The sequence below is a fragment of the Hylobates moloch genome, unplaced genomic scaffold, assembly GCF_009828535.3.
Source record: "Hylobates moloch isolate HMO894 unplaced genomic scaffold, HMol_V3 SCAFFOLD_20, whole genome shotgun sequence".
NCBI classification, from domain to species: Eukaryota; Metazoa; Chordata; class Mammalia; order Primates; family Hylobatidae; genus Hylobates; species Hylobates moloch.
In genome coordinates this window covers 29,398,602-29,424,393 of record NW_026652295.1, presented here as the reverse complement: position 1 = coordinate 29,424,393, position 25,792 = coordinate 29,398,602, and the positions used below count along the sequence as shown (strand labels likewise).

The 25,792-nt window shown below is 52.0% G+C and overlaps 2 protein-coding genes across 7 annotated transcripts; both read right to left on the bottom strand.

Moving 5' to 3' along the window:
• Positions 1-1,007: 1,007 nt before the first annotated feature.
• Positions 1,008-15,280, bottom strand: VARS2 (valyl-tRNA synthetase 2, mitochondrial). Of its 5 annotated transcripts, none has more exons than XM_032140978.2 (30): positions 15,019-15,093; positions 14,446-14,683; positions 14,245-14,326; positions 14,027-14,127; positions 13,613-13,734; positions 13,433-13,499; positions 13,239-13,336; positions 12,539-12,620; positions 12,301-12,420; positions 11,719-11,830; positions 10,599-10,687; positions 9,663-9,753; positions 9,278-9,405; positions 9,058-9,161; positions 8,744-8,825; positions 8,353-8,429; positions 8,188-8,263; positions 7,800-7,902; positions 7,496-7,566; positions 7,251-7,376; positions 6,938-7,042; positions 6,718-6,786; positions 6,516-6,594; positions 6,261-6,388; positions 5,987-6,139; positions 4,909-5,115; positions 4,086-4,197; positions 3,754-3,929; positions 3,465-3,593; positions 1,008-3,364 (listed from the first exon to the last, which is right to left on the bottom strand). In XM_032140978.2, the coding sequence occupies exons 1-30, from the start codon at positions 15,069-15,071 to the stop codon at positions 3,263-3,265; spliced, it is 3,282 nt and encodes a 1,093-aa protein (XP_031996869.1). In that variant the 5' UTR covers positions 15,072-15,093; the 3' UTR covers positions 1,008-3,262. The 5 variants fall into 5 exon arrangements, with proteins under 5 accessions (XP_031996869.1, XP_058288318.1, XP_031996868.1 ...); XM_032140975.2 differs by lacking the exon at positions 15,019-15,093 and adding an exon at positions 15,139-15,280 and having other exon boundaries at positions 1,009-3,364; positions 14,446-14,673; XM_032140976.2 differs by having other exon boundaries at positions 1,009-3,364; positions 14,446-14,673; positions 15,014-15,128.
• Positions 15,281-15,376: 96 nt separating this feature from the next.
• GTF2H4 (general transcription factor IIH subunit 4) lies at positions 15,377-21,305 on the bottom strand. 2 transcript variants are annotated; one of them, XM_032140979.2, is made up of 14 exons: positions 21,075-21,305; positions 20,306-20,445; positions 19,940-20,044; positions 19,418-19,549; positions 18,733-18,829; positions 18,553-18,641; positions 18,226-18,337; positions 17,996-18,064; positions 17,728-17,811; positions 17,355-17,487; positions 17,043-17,173; positions 16,333-16,380; positions 16,099-16,177; positions 15,377-15,672 (listed from the first exon to the last, which is right to left on the bottom strand). In XM_032140979.2, exons 2-14 carry the CDS (start codon positions 20,440-20,442, stop codon positions 15,500-15,502), a joined length of 1,389 nt encoding a protein of 462 aa, XP_031996870.1. In that variant the 5' UTR covers positions 20,443-20,445; positions 21,075-21,305; the 3' UTR covers positions 15,377-15,499. The 2 variants fall into 2 exon arrangements, with proteins under 2 accessions (XP_031996870.1, XP_031996871.1); XM_032140980.2 differs by having other exon boundaries at positions 21,100-21,305.
• Positions 21,306-25,792: the final 4,487 nt, after the last annotated feature.

The window sequence follows — 25,792 nt, the reverse complement described above, 5'->3', positions numbered from 1 at the left end:
CTGTGGTACCCACCCTGCCCCCCATACCTACACAACCCTCCATTATCTCCATATGAAATTGGAGACTGACTCCTTTGAAGACAGAAGACGACAAGAGTTCAGTATGGCGCATCATTGAAGATGAGGGGAACATAGAAAATGGCAGAGTGGAAACAAACACTTAAAAAATTGGTCTACCTTCCTTCACAACTGTCCTGGGACAATTAGCCCCCAAGGAGAGGTAGCAGGAGGCTCCAAAGAGACTAGTATTTTATGACTTGCCCCTAGCCTGCGGTAGTGGGCAGGTGACGCCCATGGGGCAGCTGTGAGGATCCCCAAACAAGTTGGGGGTCTGGATATCTGAATGTCCAAGAAGTTGGTAGAGCAGACAGCTAAAAGCACCTCAACCTGATTCCTAGACCTCAGGGCCTGAGATCACCAGGATGTGATTTCCAGATTATTTTTCTCAAAGAATTGTCTCCCAAGACTCAAAACAGAGCAGTGCAGTGAAGAGTGCTTTGGGGTTAACCAGACCTGGGGGTGGCAGAGACTGCTAACTGGCCCCCCTAACAGCCATCCTCCTCCTTTTGGATAGTCATGTAGATTTCAACTCAGCATGTGGCTCATTACATTTCCCAGCCTCCCTTGCAGCTAGCTGTGGCCATGTGATCACGTTCTGTCCAATAGGATGCAAGTAGAAAGGAGATGGGCGACTTCCTGGTAGTATCCTTGAAAAGAAAGGAGCTTCCATTTCAGAGGAGGAAAAGCAAAGTTCTTGAAACAGCCTATAAGGTCTTAGATCAGCACTTTCCAGTAGAACTTTCTGTGATGATTGAAATGTTTTATAACCGTGCTGACAAACATAGTAGCCACTGGCCACATGCAACTACCAAAACACTTGAAATACGGCAAGTACGACTGAGAAACTGAACATTTTATTTTAATGCTTTAGGTAGCCAACTGGCTACCATTTTGGACACAAGCCCCAGATTGTTCGCCTTGAGTCTTCCCTACCCCCCACCAATTCCCCACCCTCACCTCTGTTTCTCCACCTCCCGCCATTCTCCCCTTCTCACTCTGCCCCACCACACTGATCTCCAGGCTACTCTTCAAGCCATCTGAGTGTGCCTCTGTTTTCCTCTGGCCCTTCCCTTTGTCTGGAACGCTCTTCCTATACCTCCTACAAGCCTTTGCTTAAACCTCACCTTTACAGTGAGTTTTGCCCTGACCCACTATTTAAAAGTACAACCTGCCCCTCCATCACACAAACACATTAGAGTCCCCTTACCTTGTTCTATCCTCTTTTCCTCCCCTGCATTCATGACATTCAAACACAGTATATCGTTCACTTATTTGTATGTTATTTCTGACTGTCCTGCTAGAAGGAAAGTACTACAAGGGCACAGAATTTTGTTTCGTTCACTGATGAGTCTAAGTGTCCAGAATAAGGCCCAGCCCATAGCAGGTGCTCAAAAAAAAAAAAAAACCTTGTTGAAACAGAGTAAAAAGAAAAAGAAAACTGCCCATCCCCTTCTTTCCCTCCTCCCTCTGGGTGGAAATGCAGACACAGTGATGGGAGCTGGTGCAGACCTTGGACATGAAGTTTGACAATGTATCAGAATGGCAGGAAAATAAGATTGAAGGAGGTGTGGGCCTCCATTACTGCAGATCTCTGTACTACTTATGCCCAGCAGAAGAAACATCCACCTCATCTAAGCCACCGTTATATTTGAAGTTTAGTTATAGCAGCCAGAAAGAGCCTGCACCTAATTAATTGGGTTAGGTCCCAGTGGAGACTTTTCTCTGAGTATGCGTCTTCATCTCCAAAATGGGGGCTGGGCGCAGTGGCTTACGCCTGTAATCTCAACACTTTGGGAGGCCGAGGCAGGCGGATTATTTGAGCCCAGAAGTTAAAGACCACCCTGGCCAACACAGCAAAACCCTATCTCTACAAAACAATTTTAAAAATTAGCAGGGCAGGGCCGGGCATGGTGGCTCACGCCTGTAATCCAAGCATTTTGGGAGGCCGAGGCAGGCAGATCACTTGAGGTCAGGAGTTCAAAACCAGCCTGGCCAACATGGTGAAACCTTGTCTCTACTAAAAATACAAAAAAAAATTAGCTGGGCGTGGTGATGGACAACTGTAATCTCAGCTACTCAAGAGGCTAAGGCAGGAGAATCACTTGTACCTGGGAGGTAGAGGTTGCAGTGAGCCAAGATCTCACCACTGCACTCCAGCCTAGGCGACAGAGCAAGACTCCGTCTCCAAAAAAAAAAAAGTAGCAGGGAACAGTGGTGCACACCTGTGGTCCCAGCTACTCGGGAGTCTGAGGTAGGAGGATCACTAGAGCCCTGGAGGTTGAGGCTACAGTGAGCCATGATTATGCCACTGCACTCCAGCCTGAGCAACAGAGTGAGACCCTGTCTTAAAAATAAAAATCTCCAAAATGGAGCTAACACCCACCTCATGAGGTTTTCAGTAGGAAGAAATGGCATCGTACATCTAGCACCATAGAAGACTCAACCCAGGACAGGCTACTCAGAGCTGTTGGACAGAATGTACTCTGGGCGTGGAAGGGTCAGGCCTCTGAATTCCATGGAGATGAGATGGTGTTTGGCATGGGTAAGGTGGCTGGCTGTGCTGTGAATGTGTAACTCAGAGGCTGGGCACTCAGGTGTCAGAGCACAGAAGGTGGGGGCACGCCATCTGCAGCACAGCCTGCAGCCCATCAGGTCTAGAGGAAGTCCTACTTCTCTCAGCACCTCTAGGGATACGGCCAAGGAGCAGGGAAGCTTCCATTTAGTGAGAGGTGGAGGAGAAAGAGCCTGCAAAAGCCAGGGCATTGTCAGTTAGTCCAGAAAGTAGGTAGAATTGGAACCACTGTGCCCATACCCTACCCATGACTAGAAAGTTCCTCTTCCTCCAGCGAGGACCCCCCTCCTCTTTTCCCAGACCAAGCTCTCAGGGGACAACTCAGAAGCACAAAAGTCACCACTAGGAGCAAAGGGGACCAAAGAGCAACAAACAGACATGTTTGGGATTTCAAAAGTTTATCTGAATCTCCTCATTCCCAGACTTCCAGGTGGGAGGCAGGCCGGGCAGTAATGTGAACATCTCAAGGACACCACAGTCACTGCGACCAAGCCAGTCTGTGTCCTCATTTACACAATGAAGGCGATGGACCACATAGTCCCTGATGTCCCACTGCACCCTGACAGCTGACAAATCTGTTTGTCCTCAAAGACAGGTCTGAGAGGGAGGAAAACTGATGGGGATGATGAGTTAGAGCTCTGGGCTCCCTGGGGCTGGAGGCTCATCCATCAGCTGCCGGAGGTGAGAGGCTGCCTTGTCCAGTTTTGACAATTCCAGCTGGAGGGAAGAAAGCTGGACAAGGAGAAAAGGAGGTGAGGATCCAGGAATGAGGCCCCCCTTGGCCCACATGCCCTCAGGGGTCGAGCCTTCTGGGGGCCTCCCTCAGCCTTACCTTTTGTTGCCTCTGAGTCCCTGCCTCCCCTTCTGATGGGGTCCTGGCTGTGAGGCCATCAAGCTGCTTCTGCAACTTGTACCTTCGGGCAGCTAACAGAGGTAGCTGGATCTGCGGGTCCACCAGGCCCTGGGGAAGAACAGGGAGAAAAGGCTCAGACATCCACCTGCTGCCAGGTCTCCATCCTCCATTAGAAGGTACCTTCCCCCACTTTATAGAGCCCAGCCCCTCCCTTCCTCCCAGCATGCTTCCCAAGCCTGCCCTAACCCTCCCCATCCCCTCTGGTCACCTGCAGCTCCATGTAGACCTGAGCCATGTCACTGAGTGGAGCCTGGGCCCAGCCAGAGGGAGCTGCTGCGCCTGGGGGTAACAGGCCCACAGCCCCACAGTAGCCCAAGGTGCCCAGGGGCTCCAAGAAGGCCTCGAAGAGGCCCTGGTCCCCAGGCTCTGAGCTCTGCAGCAGCACTGGAAAGAAAGAAACTGTCGGGGCAAGGCCTCAGCTCCTGCCTCCCTTCCTACCCTGCACCTCCTAATGGGGGGTCTGCCCTTCAGGCTCTCCTCTTTTCCCCATCAGCCCCCTTTTCCTGCAGGGATCCGAGCCCAGGATCCGCCTTGCCTCACCTCGCGGCCGGGCTTTGGTGAGCTGGTACGTGGCTCGGAGAGACCTTAGCACCTGCACGACCTCTTGGACCCGGGAGAAGCGCCGCTCCAGCTCTGGCTGGCGCCAGTGCTCCTGGCAATGGGGGGGACCCAGAGTTGGCAAAGGGGCTCCTGGGAGACTCAGCACCAACCCTTCTGGCTCTCTTTTCAACCCATCCACCCCATCTCCTTAGGGCAATGAGATCGGTCTTCGGCACCACAGAAAATCCACTATCTCAAGGAATATGACAAAAAGTGAGGCATCATTTAAGAGGTTTTAGATGATCAGTGTTTGATGTCTGTTTAGTTGCTCTGATTGAAATGGCCAACCAAAAGTAAATTAGAATTTAAAATGAATTAGTCAAAACTCAAAACCAAATAAGTATAAATTTAAATAGTTAAATTTTAAAATAATTTTTGGGTGAGTTCATAGCATTTATCCTTCTGAAGTTATTAAAGCTGCACTGAGATTTTGGGGACACCCTATTACTAACTTACCCAACCCTCATCACAACCATAACATATACTATTACTGTTCCTAGTTTAAACATGGGGAAACTGAGGCTCGATCACACAGCTCAAAAATAGCAGTCTAGCAACAGAGTCCTGCTCTTCAGCACTACACTAATACTGTCCCTCAAGACCCTAGGGTCATCGCAGCAACCCTGCAGGAACAATCTATCCTCTCCAGGTCTCCACAGTAAAGTACGAACCATTCCTGCAGATGAGCCCCCTGCAGCAAACCCCTTCAGAAGGTACTCCCCCCCTTCACCCGTGGGCCCACTCCGAGGTGCTTGGGACTCACCAAGCTGCAGGCGCTGGGGTAGGGGGCAACCGAGATACTGGGGGCAGGGGGGCAACCAGGCCTGGGGGGCAGCCTCTGCCAGAGCTCTTCAGCCAGGAAGGGCATCAGTGGGGCCAGGAGGCGGAGGCCGAGGTCAGCGCAGGAGAACAGGACCTGAGGGGGCCCCAGGGGGCGGGGCAAGTGCCACAGCACGGGCTTCACAGCCTCCTGGAGAGAAAGCCAATGGTCAGAGGACAGGTCCAGGGCCACAGCCCTCCTCCCTACAGCCACTGCCCTACCCGCCAGCGGGGCAGGCCATGGGTCCTGGGAGAAAGGGACAGGCAGAAGCACTTAGCACTTCTGATATGATCCACAGTCCTAGGACACGCTCAGCACAAAGAAGGGGAATCCACGACAGCAATTCTCTGCAGTACATGGGGACAGGATTTCCAGGGAAACATGTAGTTTAGGGAAAAAAATCATTGAGTTTTTTGCTTATCAACAGGGGACAGAGGTTTTTAAAAGGCTGAGCTAGGGCAGTGGTCCACAGCCAGCAGCAGCAGCGCCACGTGGGACAAGAAATGAATATTCATAACACCACCCACCCCCACCCCAACCTGCTAAAGGAGCCACTCTGGGGTGGCAGGGGGATCCATGGTCAACAAGCCCTCCAGGTGCTTTGGACATAGGACAGCGTGAGAACTCCTGGTCTAAAGATGGCTGCTAGTCCCTCCCAGGCCTCTCTCAGCACGCAGCCTGCCTATGGGCCAAACTCAGCAACTACAGGGACCGAAAAAATTCCCCTCTGCCTTCTGACACCGACTTGTCCTCTTCCTCCTCCTCCTCCTCCTCCTCCTCCTCCTCCTCCTCCTCCTCCTTCTCCTCTCCCCGGGTGACAGGCACGCAACAGTGCCTGGGCTGCACTGCCAAAACAAGTCCCAGGAAGAGGGGAACTGAGACTCCTTCGTCTCCTCTCCTCTCCTTTCCTGAGGGGACAATTGGGAACTTATTAACTCCAGAGCTCTCTGCCTTGGAATCGGATTTCCAGAGGAATTCGAAGCAGGCATGGGAATACCAAGCCTCCCCCAGCCTCACTCACCAAGTAGACATCACAGAGGTTGTGAAGCCAGAAGTGGTGCAGGGCGTGAGTGACGAGCGAGAGCTCTCGGGTGAGGAAGCCCCGCTCACACTCCCGGGCGGCCAGGGCAAGGTGGCTCAGGATCCAGGCATCCATCGGGGAGGAGGGAGACAGCTGCAGGCAGAGAGGGCAGGATGGCCTGACTCCCCCTCCCCTGCCTCCTTTCCTTCCAGATGCCACCTTGGCCCTCTGACACCTGACTACCCTACTCCCAAGCATCTCTGCTTTCTCTTACCTCCTCAGCAGGCTGTGGCACAAATTTCTCCCCTAAAGCATTGAGGATAAAGCGCAGAGCATTCCAGATCTTGTTGCAGAAATGTCGGCAGCTCTGGACCTCAGAGACTGACAGGCGCAAGTCGCCCGCTGGAAGGGGAGAATCGAGGTAGTCTGCATGTAGGTGGCGGCAGCACCGGAAGTCCTGCCCCTGCCCTGCCCCTGCACAGGTGCCCGCTGCCCTCTGCTCACCCCGACACCCCTCGCCCAGGCTTACCCTGAACTCCATGGGAGCAGAGTGTGAATCTCAGGGCATCTGTCCCACACTCAGGGATCCCATGAGGAAAGTCCTTTTTCTGCAACCAGAGGAAGAAGAAGGGTGGCAGATGCCTTTGTGGCTGCAGGGCCAGGACCTGGGTTGCAGAGGAAGCCAGAGGCAGTGAGCTAGAGCTGGGAGGGAGCAGGCAGCGATGACTCACCTGTGCTGCAGCCACAATGGCCAGCTCTGCGGGGTCCAAATTTCCACTTCTCAGCTTTTCCTGCAGCACCTGGGGATGGAAGTGGGTAATTCACGGCCCAGGTCGAAGGCCCTGCCTCTGCAAGGGTCACACCTGCTGGCCTCACTCCTCCCTCAGCCTCCCTTCCTCTCTCCTGCAAACCCTGCAAACCCTGTCCCTCTAGCGGGTGCTTCATCCTCACCTGCATCTCCACACCACTGATGATGTCTCTTGGGTCCAGCACATTCCCCAGGGACTTGCTCATCTTCCGGCCCTGCCTGTCCCGAACCATGGGATGAAGAAGCACCTGGGGGCAGGGAGGGGTTAGCAGAGGGGCGTTTCCTTGGAGGTCCCTTGGGATCTCTGGCCTCCATACTTTTGGGGGTAGGGTAGGAAGTCAATCAGGAAAAAGGAATCAGGAAAGTGGAAAGGACCACATTAGGGGTTAAAAGGGAGGACAAGGTTTGGGGAACACTGGGGTCACAGAAAGCGGCAGGGCACTGAAGGGTTGTTACCTTGCTGAAGGGCAGCTGCCCTGTGAGCTGGGTCCCCAACATGACCATGCGGCCCACCCAGAACAGCAGAAGGTCGCTGCCCGTTTCCAAAAGTGACAGGGGGTAGAAACGAGCAAGGTCTGGGGTCTAGGGGAAGAGGAGCAGTAAGAGGCCCAGGCCCCTGGCCCCCCTCAAGCCTCTGTGGGGGCCCAGCCATCCCTTCCTTATCGTTTCTGCTTCACTTTTGCCCTCTCAACCCGCCTCACCTCTTGGGGCCAGCCTAGGGCAGAAAAGGGGAACAGGGCAGAAGAAAACCATGTGTCTAGGACATCAGGATCTGAGAAACAGAAGAAGAATGGGGACAGTTGGAACCTTGGCTTCTAGGACCTCAGACCACTGCTGCCACCATTCTAGGCCAACCCCCACCCCCAGAGACCAGGGCTGTCCCCTTTGGCTCCATTCCCAACTTTCCTGACCCTACCTTCTGTATCTTGGGATCTGTTCCCCTCAAAGGCCTAGATGCCCAAGCCCCCGCTCCCCTGTACATCCCTCCCCAGCTCAGGCACTCACCCCTCTGCAGGGTCAGCTCTGCCCCTGGCCTCCCTGTCAGTTCTGCTGCTACCTCTCTGGCCTCAGCCTCTGACCGCCCAACCACCCAACAGTCCTCTTCTCCCTGCAAAAGTAGGAAGGGGTCGGGGAGAGTGAGGAAGAACAGCTGACAGGTGTAAATGTCACTTGGTTTTCACATCCTCTCATGTGGTCTTAGAGTGGCCAGGTTCCTCCAGGGGTGAGATAAAGAAATGCCACTTCAGGGATCCTTGATCACGCAGAAGGTTACATGAGTATGAGCATGAAGCACATTACCAGGCAGGAGCGGGACTTGGCCCTGCGCAGCTCTGGCTCCTGGCCTAGGTGCTCTGGGCCACACTCGGCCCTCCGGGTGCTTCTTCCTACCCACCTGCGCGTGGTCCTCTACAACCAGGTAGGCTGGAATCTGATGGCCCCACCACAGCTGCCGGGAGACACACCAGTCCCTGCCAGGAGGACATCCGTGAAGTCTTAGAATAACCAGTCAGTTCCCCCCTCCCCATCTCCACGAGAGCTCCCCTTACCCTACCCTTACCCAATATGGGAAAACCAGTGCTGCCAGTTCTTCTGGTGGAAGGAGGGACTGAGCTCCAGGGCCCCCGACTCCACAGCCTGGAGGGAAAGGGGCCTTTAGACAGTGTTGCCCTTCCTGCAGGGCCGCACCTCCACAGGTAGGACGAGTGGCCTCTGAGGTCATTTTAAAACTCGGAAAGGACCTCCCAAGCCTCTTGCCAGATTCTAGGCTTGAGTAAGGATATGAGCCAGCCCTTGCTGGGCCGCCTAGCCTGCATCCCACACATCCTCTCAGTTACCACAGCTGGAGCGGTCTTCAGGGCAGGAGGTCTCCTGCTCCCCATTTCTTCATTCCAATTCTCAGGGAGCTCCCCCAACCCCTGGCCCCAGTCCTTCCTACACTGCAGCCTCACCTTGGCAGCTCGGGCCCCCATTTCCTGGCAGCGGACAAACCACTGGCTCTTCAGCAGGTATTCTATCACGTCCCCAGAACGGCTGAAAGGGAGACAGGGTGAGTCCACTGCTCTTCCGGCCCTGTGACTTCTCCCAGGGGCACCAGACCCCACGCCATGCCAGGCCCTTGGTACTGAGGATACAATAGTGAATAAAACCGACACGGAGCTCATATTCTAACGGAGGGGTGCAGAGCCCATCCTATTGTCACCCTTAAGCTTCATACATTCCCTTTTGGGGGTAGCCCTTCGTAAAGGAGTTAAAATGAGGTTACCTGCAGATGGGCAGTACCATGGGGTGGTTCTGGAGGCCCCGGAACAGGCCCCGTTCACTCAGTACAGACACTATCTTTTCGCGGGCCACAAACCGGTGAAGTCCCTGAAGAAAAAGCGGCAAGAGTAAAGATTGAAGGCCTCTAGAGAAATAAGAAACTAGGAGGAGGAGTAGGGGGACAGAGTGCCCCCAAAGGATGGGGTAACATAGGGTGGTACCACCTGCAGCCAGTCCCCGCAGAGGGAGGTCATGGTCCCATCCTCCGCAATGACATTCAGAGGGCTCAAGCCATGTCGGGCCCCCATCTCAGCATCGGCAGGACTGTGAGCTGGAGTCACCTTCACTGCCCCTTGGGGAGCACAGCCATGGTGAGTACTGAAACTGACCTTGGCTTTTGCTTTTCCAGATGTATCATCATCACCCACACCGCCCCATCACCTGCACCGCCCCAGCCCCTGTGACTTTCTCTGTCTGTGCCTCCCTCCCATTCCCCACTCAGACCACCCTATATGAGGATCTCCCACTCCCACCTTCCTCTTCCTCCTGGTTCCCTCTCCTCTCCTCCAGGACCCCCAACTTTCTCTCCCTCCCCTGACTTCCACTCACCTGTGCCCACATGTGGCTGAACAGCATAGTCTGTGATGAGGGGAAGAGCCTGCCCCATCAAGGGGTGACGAAGCTGTCGCCCGTGTAGATGCTGAAGGGAAGGGAGAGGGATTGGGGACAGGCACCTGTGAGGGTTGGAAGGGTCCGGGCTGGGGCGTGAGAACCCCAGGAATAAGAAGATAGAAAGTGGAAGGTAGCGAGCTAGAGCAAGGTCAGCACACTCTTAAGGGGCCAGAACGTAGATATTTTAGGCTTTTGGGCCTAGAGACAAATTCAATCTCTGCAAAATTACTCTATTCTGCCACTGCAGCAGAGCTGGAGAGGGTATATAATAGCAGCCATAGATAATATAAAGGCCGCAAGCAGCCAGGCGCGGTGGCTCACGCCTGTAATCCCAACACTTTGGGAGGTCGAGGTGGGCAGATCATGAGGTCAGGAGATCGAGACTATCCTGGCTAACACAGTGACACCCAGTCTCTACTGAATAACATTACTTAAAAATTACATTACTTAAAAAAAAATTAATTACTAATTTTTGTAAAAATACAAAAAATTAGCCGGGCGTGGTGGCAAGTGCCGGGCATGGTGCCACACTCCCAGCTACTCAGGAGGCTGAGGCAGGAGAATTGCTTGAACCCGGGAGGTGGAGGTTGCAGTGAGCCAAGATCGCGCCACTGCCCTCCAGCCTTGGTAACAGAGTGAGACTCCGTCTCAAAAAAAAAAAGGCCGCAAGCTGGATTAGGACCATGGGCCAGTTTGTCAACCCCTGAACTACAGAAAAAGTATAAGAAGAGGAGGGAGTCGAATCAGAACCACTGACAGAAGTCTCAGGAAAAGGAAGTAGAAGCAAGAGAGAAAGAGGCACCATTTAAAACCCAAGAGAAGAGAAGGCCATAGGTGGGGCGAGCCAGAGTGCAGGAGCGCACTGGGTATTACTGTGTATCGCGAGTCGTCTGGATGAACAGCCACAGCCACATCTCCAGGCAGCGTCTCTGGCCTCGTGGTTCCTACCACAACCTCTGCATCTGAAGACGAACATTTAAACACTTACAGCTGGTCGTCATCCTCACCCCTCACTGCCAACATAGCTAAAGGCAGTAGAACTGGAAAGGGGAAGGGGCAGGGAGTAGTCAAGGTGGAAGAGGCCCCCAGGAGTGACTAGAAAAAAGTAGCAGTGTTTACAGGAACCCAGGGTTTCCCATAAACTGATGACCAGAGGTCTGAGAAGGTGTCTGGTGCTAAGGAATTCCCTGATCATTTGCATGGAAGAAATGGGGGCAGCATTAATTAAAGCAACTATAATAGAATTCTTGCTGGGTGCCCAGAGGACACTGGGGATTCTCAGTGTCCTAATCACAAACGCTGTACATTCTTCAGGGGGAGCACCAGCTCCTCCTACAAGAAGCTTCCTCTGACAATTCCAGCTCATCTGTCTTCCCTTTCTCTGAGCTCTTCAGAACATTTACCGTAAAAACCACACCTTAGAGGTCAGGTTCGGTGGCTCACACCTGTAATCCCAGCACTTTGGGAGGCCGAGGCGGGTGGATCACGAGGTCAGGAGTTCGAGACCAACCTGACCAACATGGTGAAACCCCGTCTCTACTAAAAATACAAAAATCAGCCGGGCCTGGTGGCACGCGCCTGTAATCCCAGCTACTCAGGAGGCTGAGACAGGAGAATCGCTTGAACCTGGGAAGCAGAGGTTGCAGGAGCCGAGACGGTGCCATTGCACTGCAGCCTGGGTGACAGAGTGAGACTCCGTCTCAAAACAAACAAACAAACAAACAAAACAAACGAAAAAAAACCCATGCCTTAGAACTGATCTCTTTCCTGGGTAGCGCACTCCTGAAGAATCACACCACACTCTCAAAGGGCAGTGACCACATGCACTTTTTGTACATCCCCCAGAAGACCCTGGGTAAGTGCCCACGCTGAGGCGAACACTACCAAGGTTCATGTGAGAGATGGACTGATGGGTTCCTAGCAGCCCAACATAGGCTCCAGAAAACAGGAAAAATGGAGGTAAATGGGTGACCTTGCAGAGTACTATGCTCACCAGGCTCTCCATCCACGGGGAAGGCAACAGAAAACAGGAGGCCAAAAGACACGGGGGTGGGGCAGCCAGGCAGTCGAAGCTGTGTGTGGCCAGGCAGGGCCCGGTTCTCCACCTGGAGGCGCCGAGAAAGCTGGGTCAGTGGGCAGCCTTTCTGCAAGGCTCATGCCCAGGCTTCACTCTGCCACTCATCCATCTGCCCAGCCTCCCTGCAATCCATCTAAAAGCCATTTGGAGGATTCGGGAGCTACCTCCCTTTGCCCTCACCCAATGCTTGTGCAGTCACACTTCTAATAAATATTCACTGATCACTTAAGCCATGGCCAGGTATCTTGCTAAGTACCTATGTGAATTCTCATTTAATTTTTACAACACCCCCACGATACAAGCATTCCATCATCTCTAATTTACAGACTGAAGAAGCTGAGGCTTAAAGAGACTAAACGGCCTGCCAAAAGCCACACAGCTGTCACAGGCAGGCCTCAGATTTGAATCCAGGCACCCTGGCTCCAGAGTCTGAGCTCTTAACCATTGACCACTCTGCCTCAGAGCTCTCACAAACCTGCTTCCCTCTCTCCGCCTCACCTCGATGTCTGAGATGGCTGATCTTAAAGCACATGACCAGTTGACAAGCTGACGGTTCCGGTACAGCAACCCCGCCTTGTAGAGCCGCACAAAAGCTTCAGTCACAGCCACTGAGGAGCCCTGGAATGACCTGAGTGTCCACCTCTAACAGCCACTTCTCAGCCCATCACTCTGCTCAGGGACCCAGGCATTGCTGCCTCCCTGCCCCACACAGATCCCTAAACATCGCCCAACTCACAACATCCATGGTAAAACACTCTCGATCCCAGTCCAGGGAGGCACCCAGAGCTCGCAGCTGCTCACAGATCTCTCCACCTTTCCTGTGCCCAGAGAGATCCTTGTCAGCAAACACTTCCCAAGCACTTCCTATGTACCAGGCCCAGTGATGCCCCCAGCAATGCCAGGTGTTGGAGGAAAATCAAGTGAGGATGGTATTGATCTAGCCTCTAGAGGCTAATAGAAATGGACTTACAAACCCAGTATGGGGTTTTCTAAGATATTAAAAGAGGCAAAGGGTTCTATAGGAAGAGAGGAGGGATAGCCATATTGTGGGAAATAAGGATGCTTCACAGAGATGGCATGAGATAACAGACCCAGAAGAATGAGGGTAATTCCATGGGAATTGAAAGGTGGGAATGGGCGAGTGGAAGAAGGTGAGATTTAGACAAGAGAAATTGGGGTAAGTAAAGAGAAAGAAAATATATATATATATAAAAATACACACACACACACACGAATATTCTCATGCATATATAATATCCACACACATAAGGCTTGGAAACTCCACCAAACATTAAGGGGCTCCAGAGCTTCCATCTCTGAGGAAGTCAGAGCTGTGTTGGGAAGAGCCAAGGATTACAAGTCAGGAGTGATAGTGGTGGGAGGCAAGAAACCAAATCTGCCATCTGGGACCCCCGAGCCCTGCCCATCATACTCACGCCTCCTTCCACTGCCACACCTCCCTAAGGAAGGCCTCCCGGCTCAGCTCATGTCTCCTCACTCCCCGTTCCTTCCACAGTTGTTTCTCCACCACAGCCTGCAGTTAGATTCAGGGCAAATGAACAGAGTCAGGTTGCTTTGGGGGAAGAAATTGCTTTCACCCAAGAAAACGAACATGTAACAAAAGACATACTTGTGTAGCAATTCCTGCGTGATCTGAACCAGGGACCCACAGCACTTGATCCCCACGCATCCGGTGCCTGCAACAAAAATGCCCTCCTGTGAGCCCCTGAGCTTAAATGTTTATCCTCACTCATTCCTGCCCTTCCTATTTCCCTTCCAAGAACTCAAGCAGCCCCCACTCCCCTCTCACCACCGCACGAGGGCATCCTGTATGGCCACCGTGAGTGCATGGCCAATGTGCAGGGAGCCAGTGACATTGGGAGGTGGGATACACATGGAAAAGGTCTCCCCTGTAGCTTGGGGCAGCCGGGCCTAGAGGAAGAAAAAAAGTCAAAGGGGCAAGAGAGAATTGGATTGGGGAAAGAGCACCCTCTACTGTCTCCAGAACAGAAAGAACTTCAAGGAAGAATTGTCCTACAAATAACAAAGGAGAGTGGAGAGGAGGGAATTGGCCAGGGGGAATCTGCCAAGAGAAATCTTTGGAGACACCAGAGCCAGAAAGAAGACAAGGTCTACATTGTGAGTTCGACTCTGAGGTCCAGTTGTATTCAAGGGCCACTCTGTCCTGGAGACCATTTAGGACCCCTCCCTGCCAGATACTAACCTGATATTCTGGCTTGAAGAAGCCCTCTCGTACCCACCACGGGTACCAGGCAGCCTCAACATATCGGGGGCTGTATGCAGGAGGCAGGGGCCCAGAGACATCTGTGAAGGCAGAGAAGAGCTCCACTAACCACTGAACTTGTCCCCAGGCTGCATTTCGGCAGGCCAAATGCGTAACACATATGGGAAAGAAAAGGCCTTCTTACTTATTCTACTTACCTTTCTTTTCACCGGGTTTCGTAGGGATTTCATACAATACTACCTCCTTAGGTCTCCAGGCCTTAATGGATTCTGCAGGTGACTGAGAAGAGAAAGCAGAAGAGGCTGGGATCCAGTATACCCCAGACTGCATTTCAGCCCGTCTCCTCCACCCCCTCCCAAGTCTCAGAAAATCTAAGGACAAGCTGTCTGACCACTAACCTTGCTCTCCCCTGCTATCTCAGCCTCCAGAGTTGCCTGCTTCTCTCGCAGGCGCTTCTGTTTGGCTTCACGGTTCCTCTGGGAGATGGGAGATCCATGGGGCTCCGACTGTGTAGAAACGGAATGAAACCTGGGGAGGCCCCGTGAGTGCCTCAGCCCCCAAAATGGTGGTCGAAAAGAGGCGAGAGGCAAATGAGGCATCAGGAGTGTTTGGAAAGGGGCCGAGATCTGTTCCGGATAGAGAGAGTGCACATTAGGATATGGGGGTGGAGGAGGGTCACTCCCCTTACTCGATCTTCCCCGTCTCTAATTAGCACAGGTCTGTTGTTCCAAGTCTCTATTCCCTCCCACACAACCTTTCCTCCTTTAGAGCTAGAGTGCATGATATCCACAGACAGCGCCATGGAGCCACGGAGACCAGGGCTCTTCCGGAACAGGGCCGGAGTGTCTGGATTTGGCGGTGACCACTGACACTTGAGAGATAGGGCTCAGAAACTCAGGGAGATGATGGGCATCAGCGCGCCCAGGAGCCAGCAAGGAGTCCCGCCAGGGCCGCCGCGATCTCCACCTGCCCAGGGGCCTCCTGCAGTGCTCACAGCCCGGCGCGGCCAGGCCTTCCCGCCCATCCCAAGGCCTGGGCCCAGGATCCGCAGCTTCTCCCACTTCCCGGAGGCCGCCCCGGCGCGCGCTCACCGGGAGGCCCCGCCGCTATCCCAGGGCGCCCCGCGGCGGCAGGGACTGGGGGCTCCACCAAACCCGACCCTGGAACGTGGCCCCGGAGCCGCGCGGCGCATGGTGGCGAGGCCCCGGCCGGCGCATGCGCAGCAGCTGGCTTCGGCCCCACCCTCTCCCTCCCGGTCCAATGGCTGTCGACGAGAGGAGCGAGTCCGCAGCGAAGGCAAACCCCACGGGGAGGCGCCCGGGACCGCAGTGCTAGCTATCACAACTTTATTAGACAAGAAAAGCCCTGACGCGTAAATAAAAAACACCTGAGTTCTGAGGCCCCGCCCCGCCCGGTCCCGCCCGCCGAGGTCCGGGTCCAAGTCCCGCGCTCTCAGGAGCTGTGTTTCTGCCGCTTCCAAAAGCGCTTGACGTCGCTGTGCCCGGCCGGGGTCACCACCATGAGCCGCTTGGCCGAGTTCTCGAACACCAGCACGCCCAGCTCCCGCGCGTGGGCCAGCAGCAGCTCAAAGTCCACTTGCGACAGGAACTGGTTATACAGGACACCTGGGGTCGGCAGGACGGGAGGGGCGCGGGGAGAAGAGGAGAAAGTGAAGCTCGGAGCTCCTGCTGGAAATCCCCCCAGCTCCTTCGTGGCGGCCCTGGACGCAATTTTAGAAACTAATTCTCTATGCTTGTCTGCTCAGGGGTTCATCTTAACACCAGTGTGATCCGGCCATATTCAGAAAGGCCTAATACAAATTACTGTGAATTATTCCCTCTCCTAGCCAAATCCAAAGTGCATTGATTTGGGACGATTTGTTTACTACCGACTCACCCCAAAAACAAAAAAAAACTGTCTTGCCAGCTTTTCTCTCCTAGTCCATGAAGTAAAAAATAAAATGCATGAAAAGCTTTTACACTTTATCAAGACTGAATTGTCTGCCCTTTCTCTGGCCAATGACCAAGACTTGGCCACCAGAAGCTACTCACCCTCAGTGAACCGGAGTCTGTCCCTTTCCAGCTCCCAGAGGCGGATCTGGTCGGTGATGGTGGGGGGCAGCACAGGTGTCTGCAAGGAGCAAGGGTTGATCGTAGGGACTCAGAATACTGCCCCAGACAACCCGGCCCTCTGCTCCTTCCCCAGATTTGGATGCCCCCTTTTTTTTTTTTCCCATCATCTTATCACCAGCTGCCAGCTTCTGACATCTTGGAGCCTGTCTGTACCTGTTTGAGCATCACTGGGTGGGCTCTTGTCCTTAGGAAATGGATTATCTAGGAAAACAGACAAGAATGGCATGAGGGCTCCAGCAAGAAGGCAGGAAAGCCATCTGAGCTGTCACCTAATGTCACTGGAACATCAGCTTATTCTAAAAACTCGTAACTCCTGTCATCAACTCCACCCATCCCAGTTCAGCTGTTATCTCACACTGCTGCTCCCAGCAACGTGGGATATTCCTTTTCTGGCACATTCGCCCTTTCCAGTAATGTTTTGTTTTTCTTTCTTTAAAATAGCAGCAGCTACTGTTTTTTTTTTTGTTTTTTTTTTAGCACTTATTGCATGGCAGGTGCTGAGCTCAATGCTTTGCCCCTATTCTTCCAGTGAATTATCCCAGCAACCCTGAGGTAAGAACTGTCATTTACTAGATGAGGAAACTGAGGCTCACAGAGGCAAAACAACTATGTCTAGTTTACGCAGTTAGGATGTGGCAGTGCCGAGGCACAAATCCAGAGCTATACCTCCTCCCTCCATGTTTTTTTCCCCTCAAGGGTCTACCTATTCTCACACCCAAAGCCTTCATTTCTCTTCAAACACAGACAACTCACCACCACCTGTTATAACAGACTCAGAGCTAGCCTTCCATAATGTGACCCTCTGTCCCCCACAGCCCAAGTGCAGCCTGTCTTCCTGCTCCACCTCTCCCAAGTGGGAATACCTGCTGGGCTGTGATGCCACTGGCTATTGCCTGCTGCACACTCTCCCGGGTCACCTGCGCCACCACCATGTTGGGGAACCGATAGAGCATCTCAGAGAAGAGGGCAATGAGGGCAATCTGCAGCTCCGACTCTGAGCCAGGGATAGAAAGAGGATGAGGAGGCCACCCCCACACCCAGACTCCCTCAAGCCCTTCTTTCAAGTGTCATGAGAAATCTCAGAGAGCTCTGTAGACTGCCAGGTAAACATGAACATAAACTGGCATTCCCTCACCCCCAACCTTCTCTTCCAGGGGCCCTCTGTCCCGCCTCACCCGTGTAGGCATACAGTCGGTAATTGGTTTCCACGACAATGAAACCTGGCTGATGCACAGTGCCCCCAGCTCCAGAGACACCTGATGAGAGATTGATGGCCAGGCGTGTGGGGTAGTAACGCCGAGATTTCCTCTGAAAAGAATAGGTAGATGCCTTGTCTCAGAAGTCACAGCCTTACATCTTCCTGCCTGAAATATCAGATCCCTCCCAAGATGCAGAACTTCAACCCCCAACTTCTCTCCCCCGAGAGACCCAAGTATTCAGTTCTGGCAACTGCTTCCTGCTACTGCCCCAAGACCCCACTCCTTTTTAAAGGCGAAGGCAACACACCACCGTTTCTTCCCTGGAAGCCACTTATCTAGGCGCTCATACCTTCCTCTGGAAAACAAGCCCAAACTCACGCAGATGTTGCAGGAAGTTCAACAGAGAATCACTCATACCTTCCACAGAGTAATCCTGAGGAACAGAGGTTTCCAGCTGGGGTCCAAAACACAACCCATCCACCCCCAACCCCATACATTCATTCTGTCTTTCTCCATCTCTGTTCATTCTGTGTTCATTCTTATCTTCTCACTCTACTCTACTGCCCCACAACTTGCTTTCCCCTTCCCATCTCTATACCTTCCAGCCCCCTGCTTACCTTGCCCAGAGTAGAGAAGCTGAGCTGGAAGAGGAAGGAGAGAATCTCTACTAGGTCCATGCCCCGGCTCTAGGGAGAAAGAGGCAGAGACAAAGGAGGAGGGATGGGAGGGAGACAATGGGAAGAAAGGGACAGAGAAGAGAAAATCAGGGAACAGTCTGTAGGCAGGAGTCTCTCAGTGAGACCTGAGAGGAGCAGAGCATGCTGGCAAGTGGCCCCGGCCTCCTCACCTGGGCTGTCTGCAAATACTGCAACATAAAGTACCAGAGCTGAGCTGGGGTGTCCAGCAACAGGAACTGGAAGCCAGCGGAAGTAATGCAGGGCGGCTCTCCAGGTTCAGTACTAGAGACAAAGACCGGGACAATGATGGTGATATGCAGAGAAAGACTACTATCCCCACTTGTCCGCTCACGTTTTTCTTGGTATCTCTGGCTATATTCTACTCAGCTTGCCTTTTCCAGCTAATGTCCTCTGATCTTGACTAGCCCCAGATGCCATTTCTTAGGGACCCAAGGAGATGGCACAGCAGAGAGCTGCTATACCTCCGGCTTCCTCACCTCTTCATGAGCCCAGCCTGGCTGAGGAGCTGAGCCAAGTCCTGGCTGACAGCTGCACTGGGGGAGCCCACCATGAAGTGCAAGACCACCTGAAGAACAGAAGAGAACAGGGAGAGCATGCCCCAAGGGCCATGGGAAGTAGAAGCACAAGCAGAGACACACACAGTCCCAAGTGCTTACCTCCCATCGCTCCTCAGCATACTTGTCAAGGGAGGGAACGTCCCGGGCATGCTTGTCTGGTCCCAGCTGACTTGTGTCATCAGACCAGGCCTTCCCCCTATGGCCAGGATGGGCCAAGAGTAAGGAACCTTGGCCAGGCGCGGTGGCTCACACCTGTAATCCCTGTACTTTGGGAGGCTGAGATGGGCGGATCACTTGAGGTCAGGAGATCAAGACCAGCCTGGCCAACCAGGTGAAATCCCATCTCTACTAAAAATACAAAAAATTAGCCTGGCGTCATGGTGGGTGCCTGTAATTCCAGCTACTCGGGAGGCTGAGGCAGGAGAATCACTTGAACCCAGGAGGTAGAGGCTGCAGTGAGTCAAGATCACACCACTGCACTCTGGCCTTGGTGACAGAGTGAGACTCTGTCTCAAAAACAAACAAAACAGAACAAAAAAAAAGAATAAGGAACCCTGTCTGTGTTCCTTGCCACCCTTCTGCCATCTTTCCACCCTTATCCTCAGGGCCATGAGTGGGGGACATTTCCTACACCACACACTACATCTGGTCCAACTTACTCCTAAAGGAGTTTCCAATGTGGAGACCACAAGGTTCCAGGGAGGCCCCCAAGAGCTCCCCCTCCCAAAGTTTAATAAACAGCAGTTCCCCTGCCCTAGCTTAGGAAGAGAAAGAAGTGACATACCCACCCAGAAGAGCAATGCGGAGGTTCTGGCGGAAAATGGGGTTGAGGATGAGGCCCTGGAGCCCGCCTGGGAGCAGCTGGGTGTGCCAGATCCGGAGGCCGCTCAGCAGCCCTGTACTTTCCTCCTGAGCCCTGGAACAGAAGCAGAGAGGTGAGTAGGGTATTTGGAGAACAAAAAGGAGGCCCATAAAAGCCACCATCTCTGCCCATTCTGAACTTGCTGATCCTTGGAACACTGTTCCACAGAGTAAAATTAGTATCTTCTTAAGATAAATTCTTTACTGCATTACCTATCAGAGCCTCATTACAGATATCACACATAACTCTTTAAGAGGGAAGATATATTTGAAAGCAAGAGGTCAGCTGGGAAATAAATAAAAGGGAAAAGGCAGTAGCAGAGTTTCCCAAATGTATTTATTTTTAAGTTTTGTGATATACCTATTAACACTTCCTGGAAGTGCTCCAAGGAACAGCAGTTTGGGAATGTAGCTGTTGAGAAATTTGTATCTAGCTGAGACTTACTTGCTGAATTCCTTCTTTACCCACAGGGCTACAGCAGCTTGTGGCAAAGGCTGCTCCAGAAAGAGCATCCGCATCACCCAGTTCTTAGCCAAGGATGGGAGCTCCCTGTACAGGGATAGAAGTCAAAGGTTAATATGAGAAGCTGCATTGTATCTGCATCTCTGCTCTCAATTACCTCTCAAACATCTCATCTCACTCCACAACAACTTTACCAGTCCTGCTGTTTTGGTCCCCACATTTTGGAGCAATTTCCAACCCTCGCCCCCAGTCCCCAGCCCCACTCCAGACTGCTAAGCTTTTACCTATGATATTTCATTCCAGTCCGCAGACCCCATTACATTTCCCTGCCATGAAAGGGCTCCTCACCTGAAGACAGCCAGACAAGTGGCAGGGTGCCCATACAATCGGTCCAATACCCCAGGGCTCAGGCCCCCTAAGAATTCCTGCAGATTCCTGCATTGTAGGTGTACTCGGTTCAGCCCCCTTGAAGGGGTGCTCTCCATCACCTGAGGAATGCAAACGTCAGAAGTGCACCCCCACCATCCATGCCAGTGTCACCCCTGACCTTTCTAACTGATTCCAGATCCATCAGTCCCCACAATAACCCCACCTTTTCTGTGGCCTCCTTTCCCATGTCACTCATCTCCTCTGCTTTCTCCCAAACCTGACCAATCTCCCACCCTTTCTTGCCTCCTCACCCTATTTCTGCCCTTCAACTCCAGTCTTCCTTCAATTAACAAGTGACAGAATTGTTAACTGTCCTGTGTTTGCAAGATCATTTTGTATTTCAATGACTTGTCTCATCTTTGGCTAAACAGGGACAATGAAAATTGAGCCCACACCTCTCTCTTCCATCCCTCCTGGTCAGATCAGTCTATAAGCTCCAAATCTGCCCATCCTTCCTATCTTCTATCTCTTAGCCCACTTCTGCTAAGTACGGCGGTAACCTCTCCCCTCCACGCTTCCCAAATCTAAAGCCACCTCTTTTCCCTTCCCAAGTCTACTTCACGTCATTCACCCTGACCCACGCCTTCCGATCTCCTAGCTTCTCCCTGCCTTCCTCTCACTCCTCGCCTCTCACTCACCTCTCTCTCTCTCATACCTCTGCCACTCCCGCCCTCCTAGGTCCCCTCACCACTCTGTCGATCCTCCTCGCGCACCCCGAGTCTCGGGCCGTCGCTTAATCGGAGCCAAAGTCTCGCATTGGCTCCTGGAGATTGAGGGAAATATGGCGAAAAAATGCGAGGGAAAGATGGGGAAAGCGACGAAAGATTTCACAGGCAAGAGCGCAGAATAGAGAATTCAGAAGAGAAGGGAGGTAAGGGGAAGAGTGAAAAGTAAAGAGGATGAGAATACACGCAGCACTCTCCCGGCGCGGGGGATGCTGGGAATTGGAGTCTTGTCTTTGCTCTCCTTAGAGCCGGCTGAAGCGCCTCTGACTACAAATCCCGAAAGGCACCGTGGGGAAGCCGAAAGGCGAGGAGCCGGCTTTTAATTCAGCGAGCGGGAGACACCAGAAGCCGGACCAGTTGGTTCCGCGAAGGCAGAACCAGCTCCGCCCACGCTGCTAACGGCGCGTGTAACCGGCTGGAGCGGGAGGCGGGTCCGGGAAAGTAGAAGTGCCTGGAGGGCTTCCTTGCGGAGGCGTGCTATGGAGACTTGGTGGTGAGCCGAGTGAGCACAATTACTCCCCGTAAAATTGGGATAATACACACTCCGGGCCGGGCGCGGTGACTCACGCCTGTAATCCCAGCACTTTGGGAGGCCGAGGCGGGCGAATCACCCGAGGTCAGGAGTTTGAGACCAGCCTGGCCAAAATGGTGAAACCCCGCTTTTACTAAAAATACAAAAATTAGCCGGGCGTGGTGGCGGGTACCTGTAATCCCAGCTACTCGGGAGGCTGAGGCAGGTGAATCGCTTGAACCCTGGAGGCGGAGGTTGCAGTGAGCCAAGACCATGCCATTGCACGCCAGCCTGGGCGACAAGAGCGAAACTCCGTCTCAAAAAAAAGAAAAGAAAAGAAAAAGGAGAGGAGAGGGCAGGGGAGGGGAGGGGAGGAAGGGGATTCACACTCCGGACGGTTTCCACGAGTTAACGATTAACACGATCCAGTGCACCTTACTTGGCCCTAAGTACACAGTAAATCTTAATTTCTGCCTCCACCACTCCTCAAACCGTTTACTTAGAAGACCCAGATAAATACAGTTTTTAAGACACCAACTATTTGCTCTGATTTGATTTATGAACCTACTACAGAGAAAGGCAGAGGTCTTCACCCAAACCCAGAACTCCACGTTTCCCCAAATTCCTATAAGCAGATTTTGTTATTCCCATTTTATAGACTGGAAGACGGGAGCCTGGCGAGATTAAAAAATTTGCCTGCAGCTTGGCGAGGTGGCTCAGAGCTGTGACCCCAGCTACTTGGGAGACTGAGGCAGGAGGATCACTTGAGACTAGGAGTTTGAGGCTACAGTGAGCTATGATTGTGCCAGCCTGGGTGACAGAGTGAGACCCCCATCTCTCTCTCTTTTTTTTTTTTTTTGAAACAGAGTCTCTCACTCTGTCACCCAGGCTGGAGTGCAGTGGCATGATCTCAGCTCATGGCAACCTCAGCCTCCCGGGTTCAAGCTATTCTCTTACCTCAGCCTCCCAAGTAGCTGGGACTACAGGTGTGCACCACCACGCCCAGCTAATTCTGGTATTTTTAGTAGAGATAGGGTTTCACCATGTTGGCCAGGCTGGTCTCAGGGTTTCACCATGTTGGCCAGGCTAGTCTCAAACTCCTGACCTCGGGTGACCCACCTGCCTCAGCTTCCCAAAGTGTTGGGATTATAGGCGTGAGCCACTGCGTCCAGCCTGAGACCCCCATCTCTAAAAAAAAAAAAAAAGAAAAAGAAAAAAAAATTAAAAAAAAAATCCCTACAATCAGACAGCAAGTGCCCAAGCTGGGATTTGAAGCACATTTGCAAGAGACCAGGGATCAAAATGGTAATGACTATGTAAGACTTCATCATACTTTGTAGCCCACCCATGTTTTCTGTTGTCCCTGTTTTTTTAGCAATTAATGTTTTAAAATCTTCAAAGAACAGCTAAAAATTGACAAAGCTTCTTTATGGCAAACTTTAGGTAAGGTTGAAAGACAATTTACAATCTAGGAAGAAATGGTTGATGAAATAAACAAAATACAAAAAGCTGTTACAAAGCAATAAGAAAAAGAAACATAATAGAAAGATTGGGACAGACCACTGCTTACTAGTTAGCCCTGCTCAGCAAGGAGCAGCTTAAAAAAAAAAAGAAGAAAGAAAAGAAAAAGAAAAGAAAGAGGCCTGGTGGGGTGGCTCAGGCCTGTAATCCCAACACTTTGGGAGGCCAAAGAAGGTGGATCATTTTAGCTCAGGAGTTCCAGACCAGCCTGGGCATCATACAGAAACTCCATCTCTACAAAAACAAAACAAAAATTAGCTAGGTGTAGTGGTGTGCTCCTGCAGTCCCAGCTGCTCGAAAGGCTGAGGTAGAAGGATCACTTGGGCCCAGGAGATTGAGGCTGCAGTGAGCAATCATAGCACCACTGCACTCCAGCCCAAGCAACAGTGTGAGACCCTGTCCCAAAAGGAGAGGGGAAGAGAGGAGAGGACAGGGGAGAATTGGGGAGGAGAGAACTGGGGAGGGGAGAGGAAGGGAGGGGGAGGGAGGGGGAAAGAAGGAAAGAGAAAGATTGGCCAAAGCAAAAAGAAAGTTAAACAGAATATCAGAAATGTTTTAAAAATCAAAAAATTGGCTGGGCACGGTGGCTCACGCCTGTAATCCCAACACTTTGGGAGGCTGAGGCGGGTGGATCACCCGAGATCAGGAGTTCGAGACCAGCCTGGCCAACATGGTGAAACCCGTCTCTATTAAAAATAAAAAAATTAGCCGGGCGTGGTGGCAGGTGCCTATAATCCCAGCTACTCGGGGGGCTGAGGCAGGAGAATCGCTTGAACCCGGGAGGTGGATTTTGCAGTGAGCCGAGATCGCGCCATTGCACTCCAGCCTGGGGGACAAGAGCGAGACTTCGTCTCAAAAAAAAAAAAAAAAAAAAAAGAAGAAAAAAAAGAAAAAAGAAAGAAAGAAAAAAAGAAAAGAGAAAAAGAAATTAGCTGGGTATGCACACACCTGTAGTCCTAGCTACTCAGGAGGCTGAGGTAGGAAGATCGCTTGAGTCCAGCAGTTCAAGGCTGTAGTGAGCTACAATTACACCACTGCACTCCAGCCTGGCCGCAGAATTAGACTCTCTCTTAAAAATAAATATATAGGCCAGGCGCCGTGGCTCACGCCTGTAATGCCAGCACTTTGGGAGGCCAAGGCAGGTGGATCACCTGAGGTCAGAAGTTCCAGACTAGCCTGGTCAACATTTTAGTAGAAACCTTGTCTCTACTAAAAACACAAAAATTAGCTGGCGTGGTGACAGGCGCCTGTAATCCCAGCTACTTGGGAGGCTGAGGCAGGAGAATCGCTTGAACCCAGTAGGCTGAGGTTGCAGCAAGCCAAGATCACATCACTGCACTCCAGCATGGGCAACAGAGCAAGACTCTATCTAAAAATAAATACATAAATAAAATTAAAATATAAAAGTTTAGCAAAAAAGAAATTAAGAATTGACAACCTCAATGTTGGCCAGGGTATAGGAGCATACTCATACACTTTTGCTGAAAATTGAGGCCAGGTCCAGTAGCTCATGCCTATAATCTCAGCACTTTGAAGGGAGGCCAAGCCAGGCAGATCGCTTGAGCCCCGAAGTTTGAGACCAGCCTGGGCAACATGGTGAAACCCTGTCTCTACAAAAAATACAAAAATTAGCTGGGCATGAGGGTGCATGCCTGTAGGCCCAGCTACTTGGGAGGCTGAGGCAGGAGGGTTGTTTGAGCCCTGGAGATGGAGGTTGCAGCGAGCTGAGATCACACCATTGCACTCCAGACTGGGCAACAAAATGATACTCTGTCTCAAATTAAAAAAAAAAAAAAAAAAAAACTGAAATAGGCACACCTCTTTTGGAGGGGGTGAGGGGACAGAGTCTTACAGTGTCACCCAGGCCAAATGCAGTGGCATGATCTTGGCTCACTGCAATCTCTGTCTCCCAGATTCAAGCGATTCTTGTGCCTCAGCCTTCCGAGTAGTTGGGATTACAGGCATGAACCACCATGCCCGGCTTTACTGTTGACTGACTGTGCTACTGTGGGCAAGTTGCTTAACCTAACAGAATTGTCTTCTCTGTGAAATAATTTTAACTACTTCATATATTGTATTAAGTAAGATATGTAGTAATTTCAATACCTGGTATACAGTGGGTGCTCAGTAATATATTATCATCATTATTGTAACTTTCACTTATTAATCCTAGTTCTAGTTCTGTAACTACATAGAATCTATGTTAGTCCATCAGATATTTGATACAATTCTTTCTTTCAACCAATATTGAGCCCTGTGTTCCAAGATTTTGCCCTCGTGCAACTTATAGTTTAGTGGGAGGGGCAAGTATAAAAAGACATGTAAAATTACACACAAATACATGTAAAAACTACGCACAAATACATGTAAAATTACACACGTAATAAGTGCTACAAAGAAGAGATTCATGTGCTCTGAGATTATCAGTAGGGGATTTGACCTGGTTGGGGAAGTCAGGAAAGACTGCTGAAGGGCAAGCAGGAGTTAACAAGGCGCAGACTGCAGGGAACATTGTTCCAGGTGAGGGAACGGCATGCCCCGAAGGCCACGTGGCAGGAAGTACTGTGGCCCATTGGGTGAATCTGAAAGAAGGCCAGTGGCGCACAGAGGAGAGCAAGCGGGTGGGGGAGGATGCTAGAGAGGTATGTG